We start from the raw sequence: 15,122 nt of genomic DNA, 5'->3' as shown, positions 1-15,122 counted from the left end.
AACGGAAACGAGTAGGGATTCGCATTGAACACTTCCCGAGAACGGAGTTTCCAGGGGTCTGGATGTGGCCCTAGAAAGAGGCAGAAGACTTCTGACAGGTTAATTAGACTTTGTTTCCTAGCATATTTCACTGAACATCTTAAGTTGCGGAATGAAAATAAGAATCACCGCAAGAAGATGGTATTTTTCCCTCCTTTCTAGCTGTACTGTGAGAGGCGTGGTCCTTTCTAGAAAAGCAGCAGCTCTGATCAGATTCCTCTTGATTCTGAAGTGAATAAAATTTCTTCTGAAAGATTTGTTTACAAAAATGTTCATTTGTTTGACTTCTTTTGACACGTGTCTGTTTCAGGCTACGTGTGTCTTACCAAACCCAAAAACCAAACCCATTGCTGTCAAGTTGATTCCGACTCATAGCAACCCTCTAGGACAGAGTAGAACTGCCCCATAGAGTTTCCCAGGAGTGGCTGGTGGATTTGAACTGCTGACCTTTTGGTTAGCAGCTGTAGGACTTAACCATTATGCCACCAGGGTTTCCGGTGGCCCTTAATTCCTTTTGGGCTTCCGAATCTTTGCTGGGATGTAGAAACAAGAAATACCGAGAAACACCCTTTTGAACCATAACGAAGAGAAAGTGTTGATGGTCCGTTTGCTCTCTCCCAGTAATAGAGAAGGCAGTATACATTTGTTTTGATTTAGACTGTAACATATATATTTTTTCAGATGTTTCTTCCTAGATAAATGAAGGTAAAATTAGTGTGAACTTGCTGAACACTCACCACTCTGGTACGCGCATATACTCGAAGCTTTCAGGCTAAGGAAAGCTACTGAAGACCCAGCTCTGCTGTCATCCTCACTTCCAGACAATCAAGAGTTTATACAACTTCTTAGTGACCTGTTTGTCGTTGTTTTTATCTCAGTTATATTCTCTTAAGAGCTTGGGATAGCCCCGTAAAGTAATTGGGTACTCTGTGGGGGAAATCTGGGTTTTAGTCAGTTGGCATGTTGAGAATTGACCTGCTTTGTGGAAAATTTTCAACACAAGGTGAAATCTAAGCCTTGGTTTCCCTATTAATCAACCGATAACACCAGGTGCTCAGCACAAGATGGCGCCAGTGAGCTATAGAAGAAGTTAGAACAAATCTTGACCACTACGGCCTTTTTTCCCCCTACTTCCCTTAAACCTCTTCCAGCTTCCACTGAACAAGGCAGAAAACAATCCATTCTATCATTGCTGGAAAAGGAAGATTTAATGAAGGATGTCAGTTTAAGAAATCAGCACTGGAAGAACTCCTAAAGCAGGAATGGAATTTGCTGAATTTTCTCTGGGGCCCATTTCCCTCTGTCTCCTACAGCTAGCTCCTTTCCCTGGGTGACTGCCCAGAGGCCTCTGCCCTAGGATTTCCCATCTCCCCTCTGTTGGGGAGCCTACAGCCTAGGCGGGAGGTGGTTAAGGCTTCTGGCTCCTCTGCAGTGGGGCCATCTGTATTTGATCAATCCAGGCTGAAAGGAGGGGGTGGGGGCTGTAAAGAGACTGAAAGCATTCCAGAGTAGTGAGAGAGACCCAGAGATCCAGAAAGAGAGAAGGCACCGCCCCCCATCCCGCCTCCAAAGCTAACCCAGGGCTTGAGCGGAAGAGACAGACTACACTCCTCTGGCCCCACTCTCCCGGCTGCCATGGGGCCCAGCACTCCTTTCCTCATCTTGCTCCTTTTGTCGTGGTCGGGACCTCTTCAAGGACAGCAGCACCACCTTGTGGAGTACATGGAACGCCGACTAGCTGCCTTAGAGGTGAGGGACTCTTTTCTAGTCCAACTTGGAAGGATTCCACATCTGTTGGTTCACCCAGTTTGTCCGGGATCTGGGGGTGACAAGGCAGAGCTCTAGAAGAACCTACAGAGAATTGTATTAATAAGTAGATCCACTAAAACGCAAGCCCTCCTCTTTGCCTACATAGAGCAATTCCAAAGCAAATGCACCTTCGTGTTTTATACCTGGAATTAAATGGGTTAAAGGAACAGAGTGGAAATGAGAACTAGGATCGTGGGAAAGCATCTCAGTAGAGCTGATAATTCTGTTGAAACTGGAGGCTCAGAGAATTTGCAACTTCCTGCCTTAAGTTTGAGGTTTGTAGCATCCAAGAGGAGAATTGTGTGATGGAGCAGAGACCCCTTCCCACCTTCGTGCTCTTAGACCACCCTAGAGGCCCAGATGATTTGGCAGCACTGCTCCCAGAGAATACAGGGTGGAGGACGTGGAATAGGGGTAGGGACCTAGGTGAGTCGGGCTGGGCTTTGTGCACATTTAACATTGCTGAACATCTGGTTTCCCTTTCTATGAGAGTTGAAGGGGATGTTGAAACATGGCAGAGTTTGTGCTCCTTTTCCCATTCCTGACTCCCTGGTTGGGCCTCTTCCTGCCTGGAGGTTGTAACCCTTCAGCCCTCCCTCCCACGCCTCTGTCCCTTTAGGAGCGGCTGGCTCAGTGCCATGACCAGAGTAGTCGCCATGCAGCTGAGCTGCGGGACTTCAAGAACAAGATGCTGCCACTGCTGGAGGTAGCTGAGAAGGAGCGGGAGGCACTCAGAAATGAGGCTGACTCCATCTCAGGGAGAGTGGACCGTCTGGAGCGGGAGGTTGACTATCTGGAGACCCAGAACCCAGCTCTACCCTGTGTAGAAAATGATGAGAAGGTGATTGGAGGCCCTGGGACCAAAGGCAAGGGCAGAAGGAATGAAAAGTATGATATGTTGACAGGTAGGTGATCTGAGGGCAGGCCCCTAACACTTTCAGAACCTGCATTCTTCCTTGATTCTTTCCGTTTTTCTCCTTGTCCCAGTCCACTGTGGCTCTATCTTCTGAAACCTGTTTCGGGGAGATCTCTGTAATGGCAGTTCCATTAAAGGAGAGTTTCTGGGGACCCAGGCCTCTGTGGTGCCCTGTCTTTCCCAATTCTCTAGAATAATGGAGACAGCCACTGGGCAAATGCCTACTTTTCACCAGATAGCCCACCTTGGGGACCAGATAGTCCCACTACGTTTCCAGCTCTTCATTCTCCAATGTGGGCAAGTTATGGTTCAAATCTCCTATTTTTGGCCAACAGAAGCCAAATTCTCTAATTCTCTCCTGTCTTTCCTTTTCCTGTGCTTTTCTCCTTCCCCACCAGACTGTAGCTACACAATCTCTCAGGTGAGATCAATGAAGATCCTGAAGCGTTTCGGTGGCCCAGCTGGTCTATGGACCAAGGATCCATTGGGGCCAACAGAGAAGATCTACGTGTTAGATGGGACACAGAACGACACAGCCTTTGTCTTCCCAAGGCTGCGTGACTTCTCCCTTTCCACGGCTACCCGGAAAGCTTCCCGAGTCCGGGTGCCGTTCCCCTGGATAGGCACAGGGCAGCTGGTATATGGTGGCTTTCTCTATTACGCCCGGAGGCCTCCTGGAGGACCTGGAGGGGGTGGTGAATTGGACACTTTGCAGCTCATCAAATTCCACCTGGCAAACCGAACAGTGGTGGACAGTTCAGTATTCCCAGCAGAAGGGTTGATCCCCCCATACGGGCTGACAACAGACACCTACATTGACCTGGCAGCTGATGAGGAGGGCCTTTGGGCTGTCTATGCCACCCTAGAGGATGACAGGCACTTATGTCTGGCCAAGTTAGACCCACAGACACTGGACACAGAGCAGCAGTGGGACACCCCATGTCCCAGAGAAAATGCAGAGGCTGCCTTTGTCATCTGTGGAACCCTGTACGTTGTCTATAACACCCGCCCTGCCAGTCGGGCCCGCATCCAGTGCTCCTTTGATGCCAGTGGCACCCTGACCCCTGAACGGGCAGCGCTCCCTTATTTCCCCCGCCGATATGGTGCCCATGCCAGCCTCCGCTATAATCCCCGAGAGCGTCAGCTCTATGCCTGGGATGATGGCTACCAGATTGTCTACAAGCTGGAGATGAGGAAGAAAGAGGAGGAAGTCTGAGGCGCTAGCTTTGTTTTTTGAATCTCTCTTACTGTTGTACGTTTATTGTTGTTGTTGGGTGCTGTCAAGTCCCACCAAATTTCCAGCTCTTCATTCTCCAATGTGAGCAAGTTATGGTTCAGATCTCCTATTTCTGACAAACAGAAGCCGAATTCTCACAGCCCTTTGGTTCCATATGGAACTCCAAATCTTGAGCAATTCTCTTAGAGCTAAAGAGTGAAAATCGTAAGTGGTCAATTCTGCTCTCCTGCCCCCTGGCAACAAGTTTCAGACCAGTCAAAGACGACTCTATGAGGGCAACCCCAGGGAGCAGAGAACAGAGTATTTCTTGCCTTCATTGTGAGTAGGGGATGAGGGGAATAGAAGACAACTTAGAACTTCGCCCTCTCTCCCTGTCTCTTCAGTGCCCTGAAGAATGGGACTTCCTCGCATGGTTTTGTATTGCAGCATTTTGTATTAAAAAGAAAATCCACTGCTCCTCTCCTGTGCTTGTTTGCGGTAGCCCTCAGATCGAACTTTTCCCCATGACCCTCCATTTTCCTCCTCTCATCCCACTCCCACTCCTTCAGCCACATTGAAGACTTGGCTGGGCTCTGTTTGCTGAGAGAGGAGGGCCTTCTCCAGTTACAGATTGTACTGTGAGGCGCCTGGGAAAGCCGTAGAATCCCGCCACTTTAGGAGGCTGGGCAAAGGCCTCCCTCCACACCCACCACCGTCCACAACAGCCTTCCCAGAACCACCAATGGCACCGTGCCTCTGGCCATGAGAGACTGGGGCCCGGGGGCAGAGCTTCCAATTCCAATTCTCAGAGGTTTTTGAACCAGAAAATGCATTTTAATTGCTTTGTAGGCTAGTGTGGAAACCAGAGCCCTGAGTGCATATATTTTTAGTGAGAACTTTAAGTCTCATCTCTGTAGTGAACTGTGCCCCACCACAGACCCCCAGTCCCATCTCTGGCTCTGGTCTCTTCCGCAGACCGGGTTGCACAATTGTTCTTGGTCAGAGCCTCTCTGATTTTCCTGCTGCCACAGCGTCTGCGGTTTGGGTGGGGAGGAGGGACAGCGACCATGTCCCAGATGTTGGTCTTACCAGTTCCCCAGCTTTCCCTTTCTCCACCCTCAGCATGCCCACCCTAGTCCCAGAACCTGGCTGAAGTCTGTCCAGGAGTCCTGGAAACTTAACCCTTTCTGGCCCAGTATCCTGGCCTCTGGCTCTGGGTTGCAGAAGGCAGTCTGAGGAAGGGAGAAGAGTGGGGAAAGCCTTGGGTCTTGGACTCCTGTCTCTAGGAATCTGCTTATCTCTGTACCTGGCCCCCCATTACACCCCAGCTTATCCCGCTGTTCAGCATTCACAGGAGCAAGGCTGCTGATGGACAAGACTCTACTTTTAAGGGGAAGTTTACCTCAGGCAGCCCTGGGAGCCCTCCTAGTTATTTATCCTAATTGGGAGAGGTGAGAAATAGGCACATAATCTTCTCCCCAAAGTATGGCCCTCCTCCCCGCCCCAGGGTAGGGTGGATCAGTCAGGGCCCTGTGATCCTCCTTTTGTCTTCTTTTCTTCTCCCCTCAGGCAGAGCTGCTCCTGATGTAGGCTGGTGAGGAAGGGGAAAAGAAAGACAGCAAAGCACCTCACAAAGGCGCTATTGTGGGGAGCCTGAGGAGGGTGGGGGCTCTCTCCCATTCAGTTCTCTTCTAATGTGGGGCTGGCAACAGTAATCACTGCCTGTCAGCCCACAGAGGGGTCTGCCCACGGAACATCTGGCTCCAGCTAAGGGCGCGCAAGGAGGAGGGTGGAGGAGGAAGGGAATTCTCAGTAGAGGCCTGGAGAGGGGTCCAGATGGCAAGGAGGGGTGGCCGCATGGTGCTGTGACTGTGTGTGTGGTTGTGTGTGTGCAAGTGCACACATGGATGCCTGTCTCCTTTCTAGTGTGACTGTGTGTGTCTGTGTCCGATAGAAAGTTACTAGAGGGTAGAGCTGTGTCTGGAATTATCCTGACGGCACCAAACATTGGGAATGGCTTTTTGATGACCTGAGGAGAGAATAGCTCTGAGACCGTGTGCGTAGATGACATCAGTGTGAGCAGCGAGTATAAAGTACATCTTTAAAGTCTCATCAGTTCCGTGAAAACCGGGTCCTTCCACCTCATACGTATGTGTGCTTGTCTTTGTGGTGTCTTTCTTTGCGTGATTCTTCAATGCGAAACGAAGAACCAGTCTTTCTTTTAGGCTTAACATTTCTCTGGAAAAGTTCACTCAGACTTTCCTGAAAGGGCAGAAATCTCTGGGGCCTTGTCAGTTATTACTTTTAGCTTTTTTTTCTCTTTGGCTTCTGTACAATAAAAAAACTAGTGCTATTTCGGAAGCGTTTTAGAAGGTGAGTGGAACTGTGTGGGCAGATCCAGTGAACTGTCCAAATTCATTAAACTAAATTATCTGCTGCTCCAGGAGACAGAGCCTTGGTAGTTGAATCCTATCATCAAAAACCAGTCTCACCACCCCTTCTTGGACCCTCCACTACTCATCGCTTGACAGAAACAGGTTATGACCTCTGGTTTGGGTTAAACAAAAGACAGCGGAAGGCAAAGGCCCTAATTGTGGGCGGGGGGATTAAGAGCCCAGAGGAAGTTCCACATCTGCCCTCAACACCTGGCCCTAAAATAATAAACAGCCAGGGACAGGGGTGCTGGAATAACATCAGGAACCGGGAAGGACTGCTGCTGTGGAGACAGCTGTTCGCCAGATCATCTGGCCCTGTTGTTGCTTCTCCATCACAAGGCAGGGTAGAGAGGGCGTCCCTTACCCTCACTGTTGTGCCTAAAGTTTCCTGCCCTAACTTCCAAGTTCTCTTTGTTCTCAGTATCTTGCCCCACCTGATTGTGGTCTTAGTGTCTGCCTTCCCGAGACACCAGCGTTCTCTTGTTCATTTTAATCAAAGAATGGAAGGCAGTGTTGTCAGAGCCCTGGATAGTGGGGAGAGGGTGGACAGAGATGTGAAGAACGAAGTTTTAGTTCAGCTGTCAACGCTTCCTCTGGGATGGGTCTTTTCCCTCCTCCTCCTCCACGTTCAGATTTTCTGGATCCCTTCTCAATCCCTCTTCTTACACAGGTGCCCCTCCTCGAAGCCCCCTTCCACTGCTCCCCATTTTTCTTAACTGGTTTCGGTCAAAGCAAAGCTTGCTCATTTTGAGGGCTGCTGAACTGCCCTGGTATTTCTCAAAGTCTTCAGGTCTCTTTAGGGTCTGCTGTCTGCCTCTCTGTGGCTGCATTTGCAGCATGGTCTCTAGTACAAGAACCAAAAACCAAACCTGTCGCTATCGAGTCATTGCCTACTCATGGCAACACCATGTGTTAGAGTAAAACTATGCTCCATAGGGTTTTCAAGGCTGTGTCGTTTTGAAAGCAGATTGTAAGGTCTTTTTCTGTAGTGCCACAGGGTAGGTTCAAACTGCCAACCTTTAGGTTAGTAGGTGAGCACAAACAGTTTGCACCACCCAGGGACCTTTCTGGCACAGGAGGGCTTTTCTAATTCCTTCAGCTGAGGGTAGGGGCTGACCTAGTGGCTTTAACTCCTGTCAGCAGCTTCAGCCTCTGCTGGCTCCTCTGCCCTGCAGCCTGGAAGCTGGGTGCCTCCTGCTTTGCTACCCAGGCCATCAAGGCTGGTAAACTCTCCTCTGTCTGCTTTTTAACTTCTGCTATCACAATGCAGAGTTTTCAAGATCAAATCTTTATTTATGGATTTAATAACTCCACAGAAGAATTATAAACATGGAAGCCAATGTTATTAGTTTTAAGGGCAGAGTGAGGAAGTAAAAACGAAGAACTCTTAGCATCCTCTCTCCATAACTTGGGTTCTGACAGTACCCAGAGTTGGACACCTCTCTAGAACACACTGGCATGACCTAGGTTGCCAGCCTCTGGGGGTCTGCTCAGCTCAAACTTCACCTTCTCTGAGAATGGACACTTTTACTCCCTGGTCATAGCTGTGTGGCTCACCGTGAACAATTCCAGTTCTCTCTCCTGGGGACAGAATTGCAGAACAGAGAGGTTAGATCTGAGAAAATGTGTGGGCCATCTTTTGACCTACTGCAGAGAGGCAGTGTGAGCCAGGCTGCAGAGGGAAAATGATGGGGCAGACTCCTGGAGATAAGTAGAGGCAGAAGTGAGAGAGCAGCTCATTTTGACAGGTGTTCACCTTCTGGTACCAGCCACCCCTGCTGAGGTCACATTCCCATATTTTCCACAAATAACATGCCCACTTAAATAACTTGCATAGTGTGCATAGGAAAATGTTGCATGGTTGGCAAAAAATATAACACACATTCTACAGGATTTCTGAATCCTCAAATACCCCATTTTTGTTGTTGTTTTGCTTTTTGCTTATGTTAGTATAGTGCGTTTCTGTCTCCTGTAACCCATAGAACCTAAGATCCATCTGACATCAGCAATGATATCCCTCGTTCCATGTCCTCTTCTGGTTCTGGCTTGAATTTCTGGCAGTTCCCTGTTGATGTACTGCTGCAACCATTTTTGGATTATCTTCAGCAAAATTTTACTTGTTCGTGATATTCATGAAATTGTTCGATAATTTCTACGTTCTGTTGGAACCTTTCTTTGGAATGGGCACATAAATGGATCTCTTCCAGTTGGTTGGCCAGGTAGCTGTCTTACAAATTTCTTGGCGTAGATGAGTGACCGATTCCAGTGCTGCATCCATTTGTTGAAACATCTCAATTGGTATTCCGCCAATTCCTGGAGCCTTGTTTTTTGCCAGTGCCTTCAGTGCCACTTGGACTTCTTCCTTCAACACCATCAATTCTTGTTCATATGGTACCTCCTGAAATGGTTGAACATCGACCAGTTCTTCGGTGCAGTGACTGTGTATTCCTTCCATCTTCTTTTGATGCTTCCTGTGTCATTCATTCTTCCCATAGAATCTTTCGGTATTTTAACTTGAGGCTTGAATTTTTTCTTCAGTTCTTTAAGCTTCAGAAATGCCAAGCATGTTCTTCCCTTTTGGTTCTCTACCTCCAGCTCTTTGCACATGTCATTATTATACTTTTCTTTGTCCTCTCGAGTCACCCTTTGAAATTTTCTGTTCAGCTTTTTTACTTTATCATTTCTTCCATTCACTTTGTTCTTCATTCAAGAACAAATTTCAGAGTCTCTTCTGACATCCATTTTGGTCTTTTCTTTTCTGTCTTTTTAATGACTTTTTGCTTTCTTCATGTATGATGGATGTCCTTGATGTCATCCCACAACTCCTCAGGTCTTCTATCATTAATGTTCAATGTGTCAAATCTATTTCTTGAGGTGGTCTCTAAATTCAGGTGGCATATACTCAAGGTCATGTTTTGGCTCTGGTATACTTGTTCTGATTTTCTTCAGCTTTGACTTGAACTTGCGTATGAGCAATTGATGGTCTGTTCCTCATCCAGCCCCCGACCTTGCTCTGACTGATGATACTGAACTTTTCCATTGTCTCTTTCCACAGATGTAGTCAACTTTATTCCTGAATACGATCCATTCCCCTTCAATTTGTCATTCCCAGCATAGTAGACTATATGACTGATTCAAAATGGCCAATACCAGTCCATTTCAGCTCACTAATGCCTATGATATCAATTTTTATGTGTTCCATTTCATTTCATTTTTGACAACTTCCAATTTTCCTAGATTCCACGTTCCAATTATTCGTGGATGCTTGCAGCTGTTTCTTATTTTGAGTTGTGCCACATTAATAAATGAAGGTCCCTAAAGCTTGGCTCCATTCACGTCATTAAGGTCAACTTTGCTTTGAGGAGGCAGCTCTTCCCCAGCTGTACTTTGAGTGCCTTTGAACATGAGAGGCTCATCTTCCAGCACTATGTCAGCGTTCTGCTGTTATTCATAAGATTTTCATTGACCAATTTTTCAGAAGTAGACCAGGTCCTTCTTCCTAGTCTGTCTTAGTCTGGAAGGTCTGCTGAAACCTGTCCACCATGGGCGACTGTGCTGGTATTTGAAATACTGGTGGCATAGCTTCTAGCATCACAGCAACATGCACGCCACCATAGTACGATAAACTGACAGATCCATGGTGGCTAACAGATGCGTGGTATATATAATAGGTGCTCAATAAATGTTCATTCCCAGGCCCATGATTCTTGTTGTCTTGATATGTGACAGTATGTCAGTGGCCATCTCTATCTGACACTAAAAAGTCTGTCTTGAACCAGAGGCTATTCAGCTGCCTTCCCTTTCCATCTGGCACATCATTCTGTAGGAGGACATTGCAGGTTTTCCACCGTGTTGTTGCCATCAAGTCAACTCCAAATCCTGACTACCGCCATGTGTACAGACTAGAATTGCTCCACAGGGTTTTCAAGACTGTGACTTTTGTCTTCCAAGGTGTCTCTGGGTGAGTTTGAACCAAGAGCTCAACCTTTTGCATCACCTGAAAAAAACAAACTCCTTTTCTCACCACAGATCTCTGCAGTACCAGTAACAATGCGGTTGACAGGTAGCCTGCACCAGCCTTCAAGGAAGAAAGCAAGGAGTGCTGAAGCATCTCCCCTTTCTCTGTCCCTAGACCAACCTTGCCAGCAGTGGTGTGGGAGTTTTTGACATTGTGCTTCCAAGCTGCCCTTTTCCTTCCACCATGTTTTGTCTCAAAGATATTTAAGTTGTTCAGCATGTACACTAGTAGCTGTCACTATTGATTTTTCAGACTTATCTGCTGTCGATTTTGACAGGTCCTTCAATGCTGTTTTGGTTGCATTTGGTCTTCTAGATATTTATTACTGTCCTATTTCACGTGATTTTTGTTCTGTAGCTGCTGAATTTTATGTTCCACACCTGTAAATCCATGCAGTTGTCAAGTGCATCAGCTGTTCTCCATCTATTCTGCTGACCCTTTTGGAATAAGGAAGATGGTATAGAAAAAGCATAGGGAGGGGAGTAAGATGACCTTTATATTTCTGTGTGATTGGTCCATGTGGCTGAGTGTCCTGGCTCTGCTACTCACCAACCGTGTGACCTTGAGCAAGATGCTAACCCCTCTGAGCCTCAGTTTGTTCGTTTGCAGAAGAGAATTATTTTGCCTGGATTACTATCTCACAGGATTGGCAAACTCAAGCCTTAATGCCTGTTATAGTTGAATTGGGCCCCCCCAAAATATGTGTTGTAAATCCTAACCCTGATACCTGTGGTTCTAATCCCATCTGGGAATGGGTTTTATTTGTTGTATTAATGAAGCAATATTAGTTAGTATAGGGTATGTTTTAAGTCAGTCTCTTTTGAGACATAAAAGAGCAGACTAAGCAAGCAGCAAAAAAAAAAACACTGATGGGGGAAGATAGAAGATAGGCCATATGAGATCTCTAAGGATCCAAGAAACAGAAGCTGAAAAGAGACAAAGACCTTCCCCCTAGAGCCAACACAGAGACAAAGCCTTCCTCTAGACCCAGCACCCTGAATTTGGACTTCTAGCCTCCTGAACTGTGAGAAAATAAATTTCTGTTTGTTAAAGCCACCCACTTGTGGTATTTCTGTTATAGCAGCAGTAGGTAACTAAGACAATGCCTAAAGCTTTTAGAACTTCCAGGTAGGAACCTTAGGAGTGGTCTAGTTTGGCTCTCTCATTTTACCATTTGAAGAAACTGAAGTCCAGAGAGGCTTTTGAAGGCAGGGATCATGCCTTATCCATTTTCCTATCCCCAGGATCCAGACAGAGTCAGGCACACACTGGGTGTCCAATAAATACTTTGTAACTGAGTTGAGTGACCAGGTCCCAGTGACATGTCTCTTAACCTCTCTTGATGACTCAGAGTTTTTGTCAACATCAATTACTATACAGTGTTGCTATGCCATGATGCCTTCAGAACCAATTATGCTTTGTAGCTTGAGGCTATTATGCCTTTCTACTTGGTGTTTCTTCTTTCTCCTCCCTTACTGTCACCTGTCAGTTCTCCCCACAGCTATCGGATCCACTCTGAGGAATCCTCATCACTGCTTTTAATCGGCCGCCCACTCCAGACTGGGGCAGAACAAGAGCGAATGGGCTTTCAAGGACTTAGAGCTGGCACCCATACCTGGCGCCTTTATTAGCGTCGCAAGGAGTGACAGAATATTTCACAGAGTAGAAGCATAGCCTATTTTAAGCTGGAAGAGACCTTGAAAGTCATCCGACCTAGCCCCCCGCAAGTCATGGAAGTATTTTCTGATTCACGGTTCCCCTACCTAGTGCTTTACACATGGTATTTTCAGTTTGCGCAGTGGCATGCAAAGCAGCTGCTTGTTTTGTGCTGGCCATGGCAAGGAAGCAATGACTTCTAGCCCCTGGAATCTCTACCCAATGACCTGGATTCTAAAGCATTCCCCCCCCGCCCCCCGCCAGCAGAGGGGAGGTAAATACATATAGATGTGAATTTCACCTCTGATTTCCTGATTAAAAAAAATGACCTAGCAAATCCCTCCTCATCCCCTCTCTGTCCTTTCCAGCCTTCTAAGTCCCGATGGAGGTGAAGTATTTTTACTGTCATGTATTGCTTAGATATCTAGAGAAGCTTTAAAAATGTAAACTGGAAACACTTAAGGATAATTAAGCAGGTAAGGGGAGACATAGGGGAAATGTTAATTGTACCACTGAATTTTAAATTGAGATAGGAGTACTCTCATTTAAGCCAAACTTCAGTATCCATTTGAAAGCGTATAAAATGCAGACAAATTATCAGCCATAAATGGTGATTTATGTTCTGTGGCTTTTAATGAGGGCAACAAAACACTCTTATTGGTTCATAGTCTGGAAAGGATCAGATTGGTCTACGCTCTTGCTGAGGGCAGCGTAGTGGAAGGGCATGGAACAGACATCTAAGATTCAAGTTTTCTGCCTGTGTGATTTCAGTTTCCTCATCTGCAAGATAAAAAGTGTTAATATTTCCCTCCCAGGTGTGTGTGATGAGTAGATGAGATAATGTATGTGAAAAATGTTTTGTAAATGATAAAGCTTCACGATGCCGGCTGCTATTGTTCCTTATTTAGTACTTAACATAGAGTGCTCGAGGAAACCCTGGTGGAGTAGTGGGTAAGTCCTATGGCTCTTAACCAAAAGGTTGGCAGTTCAAATCCACCAGGCGCTCCTTGGAAACTCTATGGGGCAGTTCTACTCTGTCCTATAGGGTCGCTATGAGTCGGAATTGACTTGACAGCAGCGGGTTTGTAAAATGCCGACAGTTAAATCTACCAGGCACTCCTTGGAAACTCTGTGGGCAGTCCCACTCTGTCCTATAGGGTCACTATGAGTCGGAATCAACTTGATGGCAATGGCTTTGGTTTTCTTTTTGGTATTATTACAAAAGAAACCCTGGTGGGGTAGTGATTAAGAGCTACAGCTGCTAACCAAAAGGTCAGCAGTTCGAATCCACCAGGCGCTCCTTGGAAACCCTATGGGGCAGCTCTACTCTGTCCTGTAGGGTCGATATAAGCCAGAATTTACTTGATGGCAACAAGTTATGTGCCTGCTCACAATAGTGAATAACACAGACATGGACTTGTCTTCACAGCTTTTGAACTTGTGGGATTAACCAGTACCAGTTGCCATCAAGTTGATTCCGACCGATTTGACTCCACATGTGTCAGGGTAGAACTACGCTCCATAGGGTTTTCAATGGCTGATTTTTCAGAAGTAGATCTCCAGGCCTTTATTCTGAAGTGCCTCTGGGTAGACTCAAACCTCCAACCTTAGTTAGCAGCTGAGCATATTAGCCATTTGCACCACCCTGGGACTTCTGGGGATAATGAGATGAATAAATAGGCAACTACATTACAGGGCAATAGGGGCTATTATTGTGTCTGTGGAAGCCCTGGGAGGACCTTCTACCCCAGCCTTGCTGGGGGTGGAGGGGTGGACCCACTTCTGGAGGCTCCTCATTCTTTAGCCAGAAGAATGTCTGCATGGTCTCCTTTCCACACCCTGTCATGGTCACTGCCATCCCTGTCATGATCACTCAGCTGGGCTGTGGCAGGAAGCTCCTAAGTGACCTCCTTGCTGAAGTGTCTGTCCTGGCTCCAGCACATTGTACAAGATACTGTTCTTACCTCACTGTATATCATTATTTGTTTATGGACCCATCTCCCCAGAATAGACTGAAACAGCACCTTGAGAGCCGGGACTATAACTTCCTCTTTACTGCTTCGCTGTTAGGCTCAATGGATGTTTGAGGAAGACAGAGAGAGGAAAAGACAGGAAGGCACAAAGGAAGAAAGGAGAGTCCCTGACTCTCTATGGATGTCCTCTTCTGAGGATGTTCTCCATAAGGTTGAGGAGTGAGTGCCCCAGACACCGGGTTGTTTCACAAGTTTAAACTCTCCCGGAAGTAGCTGCTCCCCTCTTGAGTATAGAAATAGACCCAAGGGCCACTGACCAGGGAACTGCAGGCAGGAAGCAGAAGCCCAGTCTCTTTTGCACGGAGCTTTCTTTGCAAGTCTCCTGGGAACAGGGCTGGGATGCCAAGCTATATCCCCTGAAGACTAGACTCACCGATGTCAACCATGAATTCACCCTTGCCTTGGGCTGAAGCTTCTGCAGGGCGCTCACCTCTGTCTTCTGCCACCCCGCAGAAATAATAAACAGCAGCACTGTTTGCTGAGCCCTTTCCATCTGCCGGATATGAACTAAATGCAGTGATCTCATGTCATCCTCAAAACTGACCCCCAACAAATATTTAGTGAAAGCCAGGCTTTATGCTTTTGGGGGTTGAGGAGGACATATGATGACTTCTACCCCCTCAAGGAGCTTACAACTCAGTTGGGGTGGAGGGGCAGGGAGGTGATTAAGAATGGGTGATAAGATAGGTATGTCACTGGCCCTACTACCTAAGACTACCTAAGCAGTTTAGGGGAAATACTTTAAGAGAAGGACAACCTTTAGTGAGAATTCCAAGGAGGAAGAGGTTATACTCAGATGAGGGAGATTTTAAGAGGCTCCATGAAGTAATACTTGAGGTGGTCTTAGAGGAAGAATTGGATTGAAAGGGTCTTCCAGGAGGAAGGTCTAGGATGAGCGAAGGGGTAGAAGTGACTAAGCATGGGACATAGTCAGGAAATAGCAACTAGTCTATTTTTATGAGCATATAAGTTGCCTCTAAGAGTACAACTGAAAAACCCA

General features: G+C 46.8%; 1 protein-coding gene across 2 annotated transcripts; it reads left to right on the top strand.

Moving 5' to 3' along the window:
• Window positions 1-3: 3 nt before the first annotated feature.
• OLFML3 (olfactomedin like 3) lies at window positions 4-13,983 on the top strand. Of its 2 annotated transcripts, none has more exons than XM_003409597.4 (3): window positions 4-1,788; window positions 2,468-2,753; window positions 3,163-13,983. In XM_003409597.4, the coding sequence occupies exons 1-3, from the start codon at window positions 1,675-1,677 to the stop codon at window positions 3,978-3,980; spliced, it is 1,218 nt and encodes a 405-aa protein (XP_003409645.1). In that variant the 5' UTR covers window positions 4-1,674; the 3' UTR covers window positions 3,981-13,983. The 2 variants fall into 2 exon arrangements, with proteins under 2 accessions (XP_003409645.1, XP_023403259.1); XM_023547491.2 differs by lacking the exon at window positions 4-1,788 and adding an exon at window positions 1,797-2,262.
• Window positions 13,984-15,122: the final 1,139 nt, after the last annotated feature.

Source organism: Loxodonta africana, chromosome 3 (assembly GCF_030014295.1).
Source record: "Loxodonta africana isolate mLoxAfr1 chromosome 3, mLoxAfr1.hap2, whole genome shotgun sequence".
In the NCBI taxonomy this organism is placed as follows: Eukaryota; Metazoa; Chordata; class Mammalia; order Proboscidea; family Elephantidae; genus Loxodonta; species Loxodonta africana.
The sequence above is the reverse complement of the archived record's forward strand: the minus strand, read 5'-3'. Positions and strand labels throughout refer to the sequence as shown.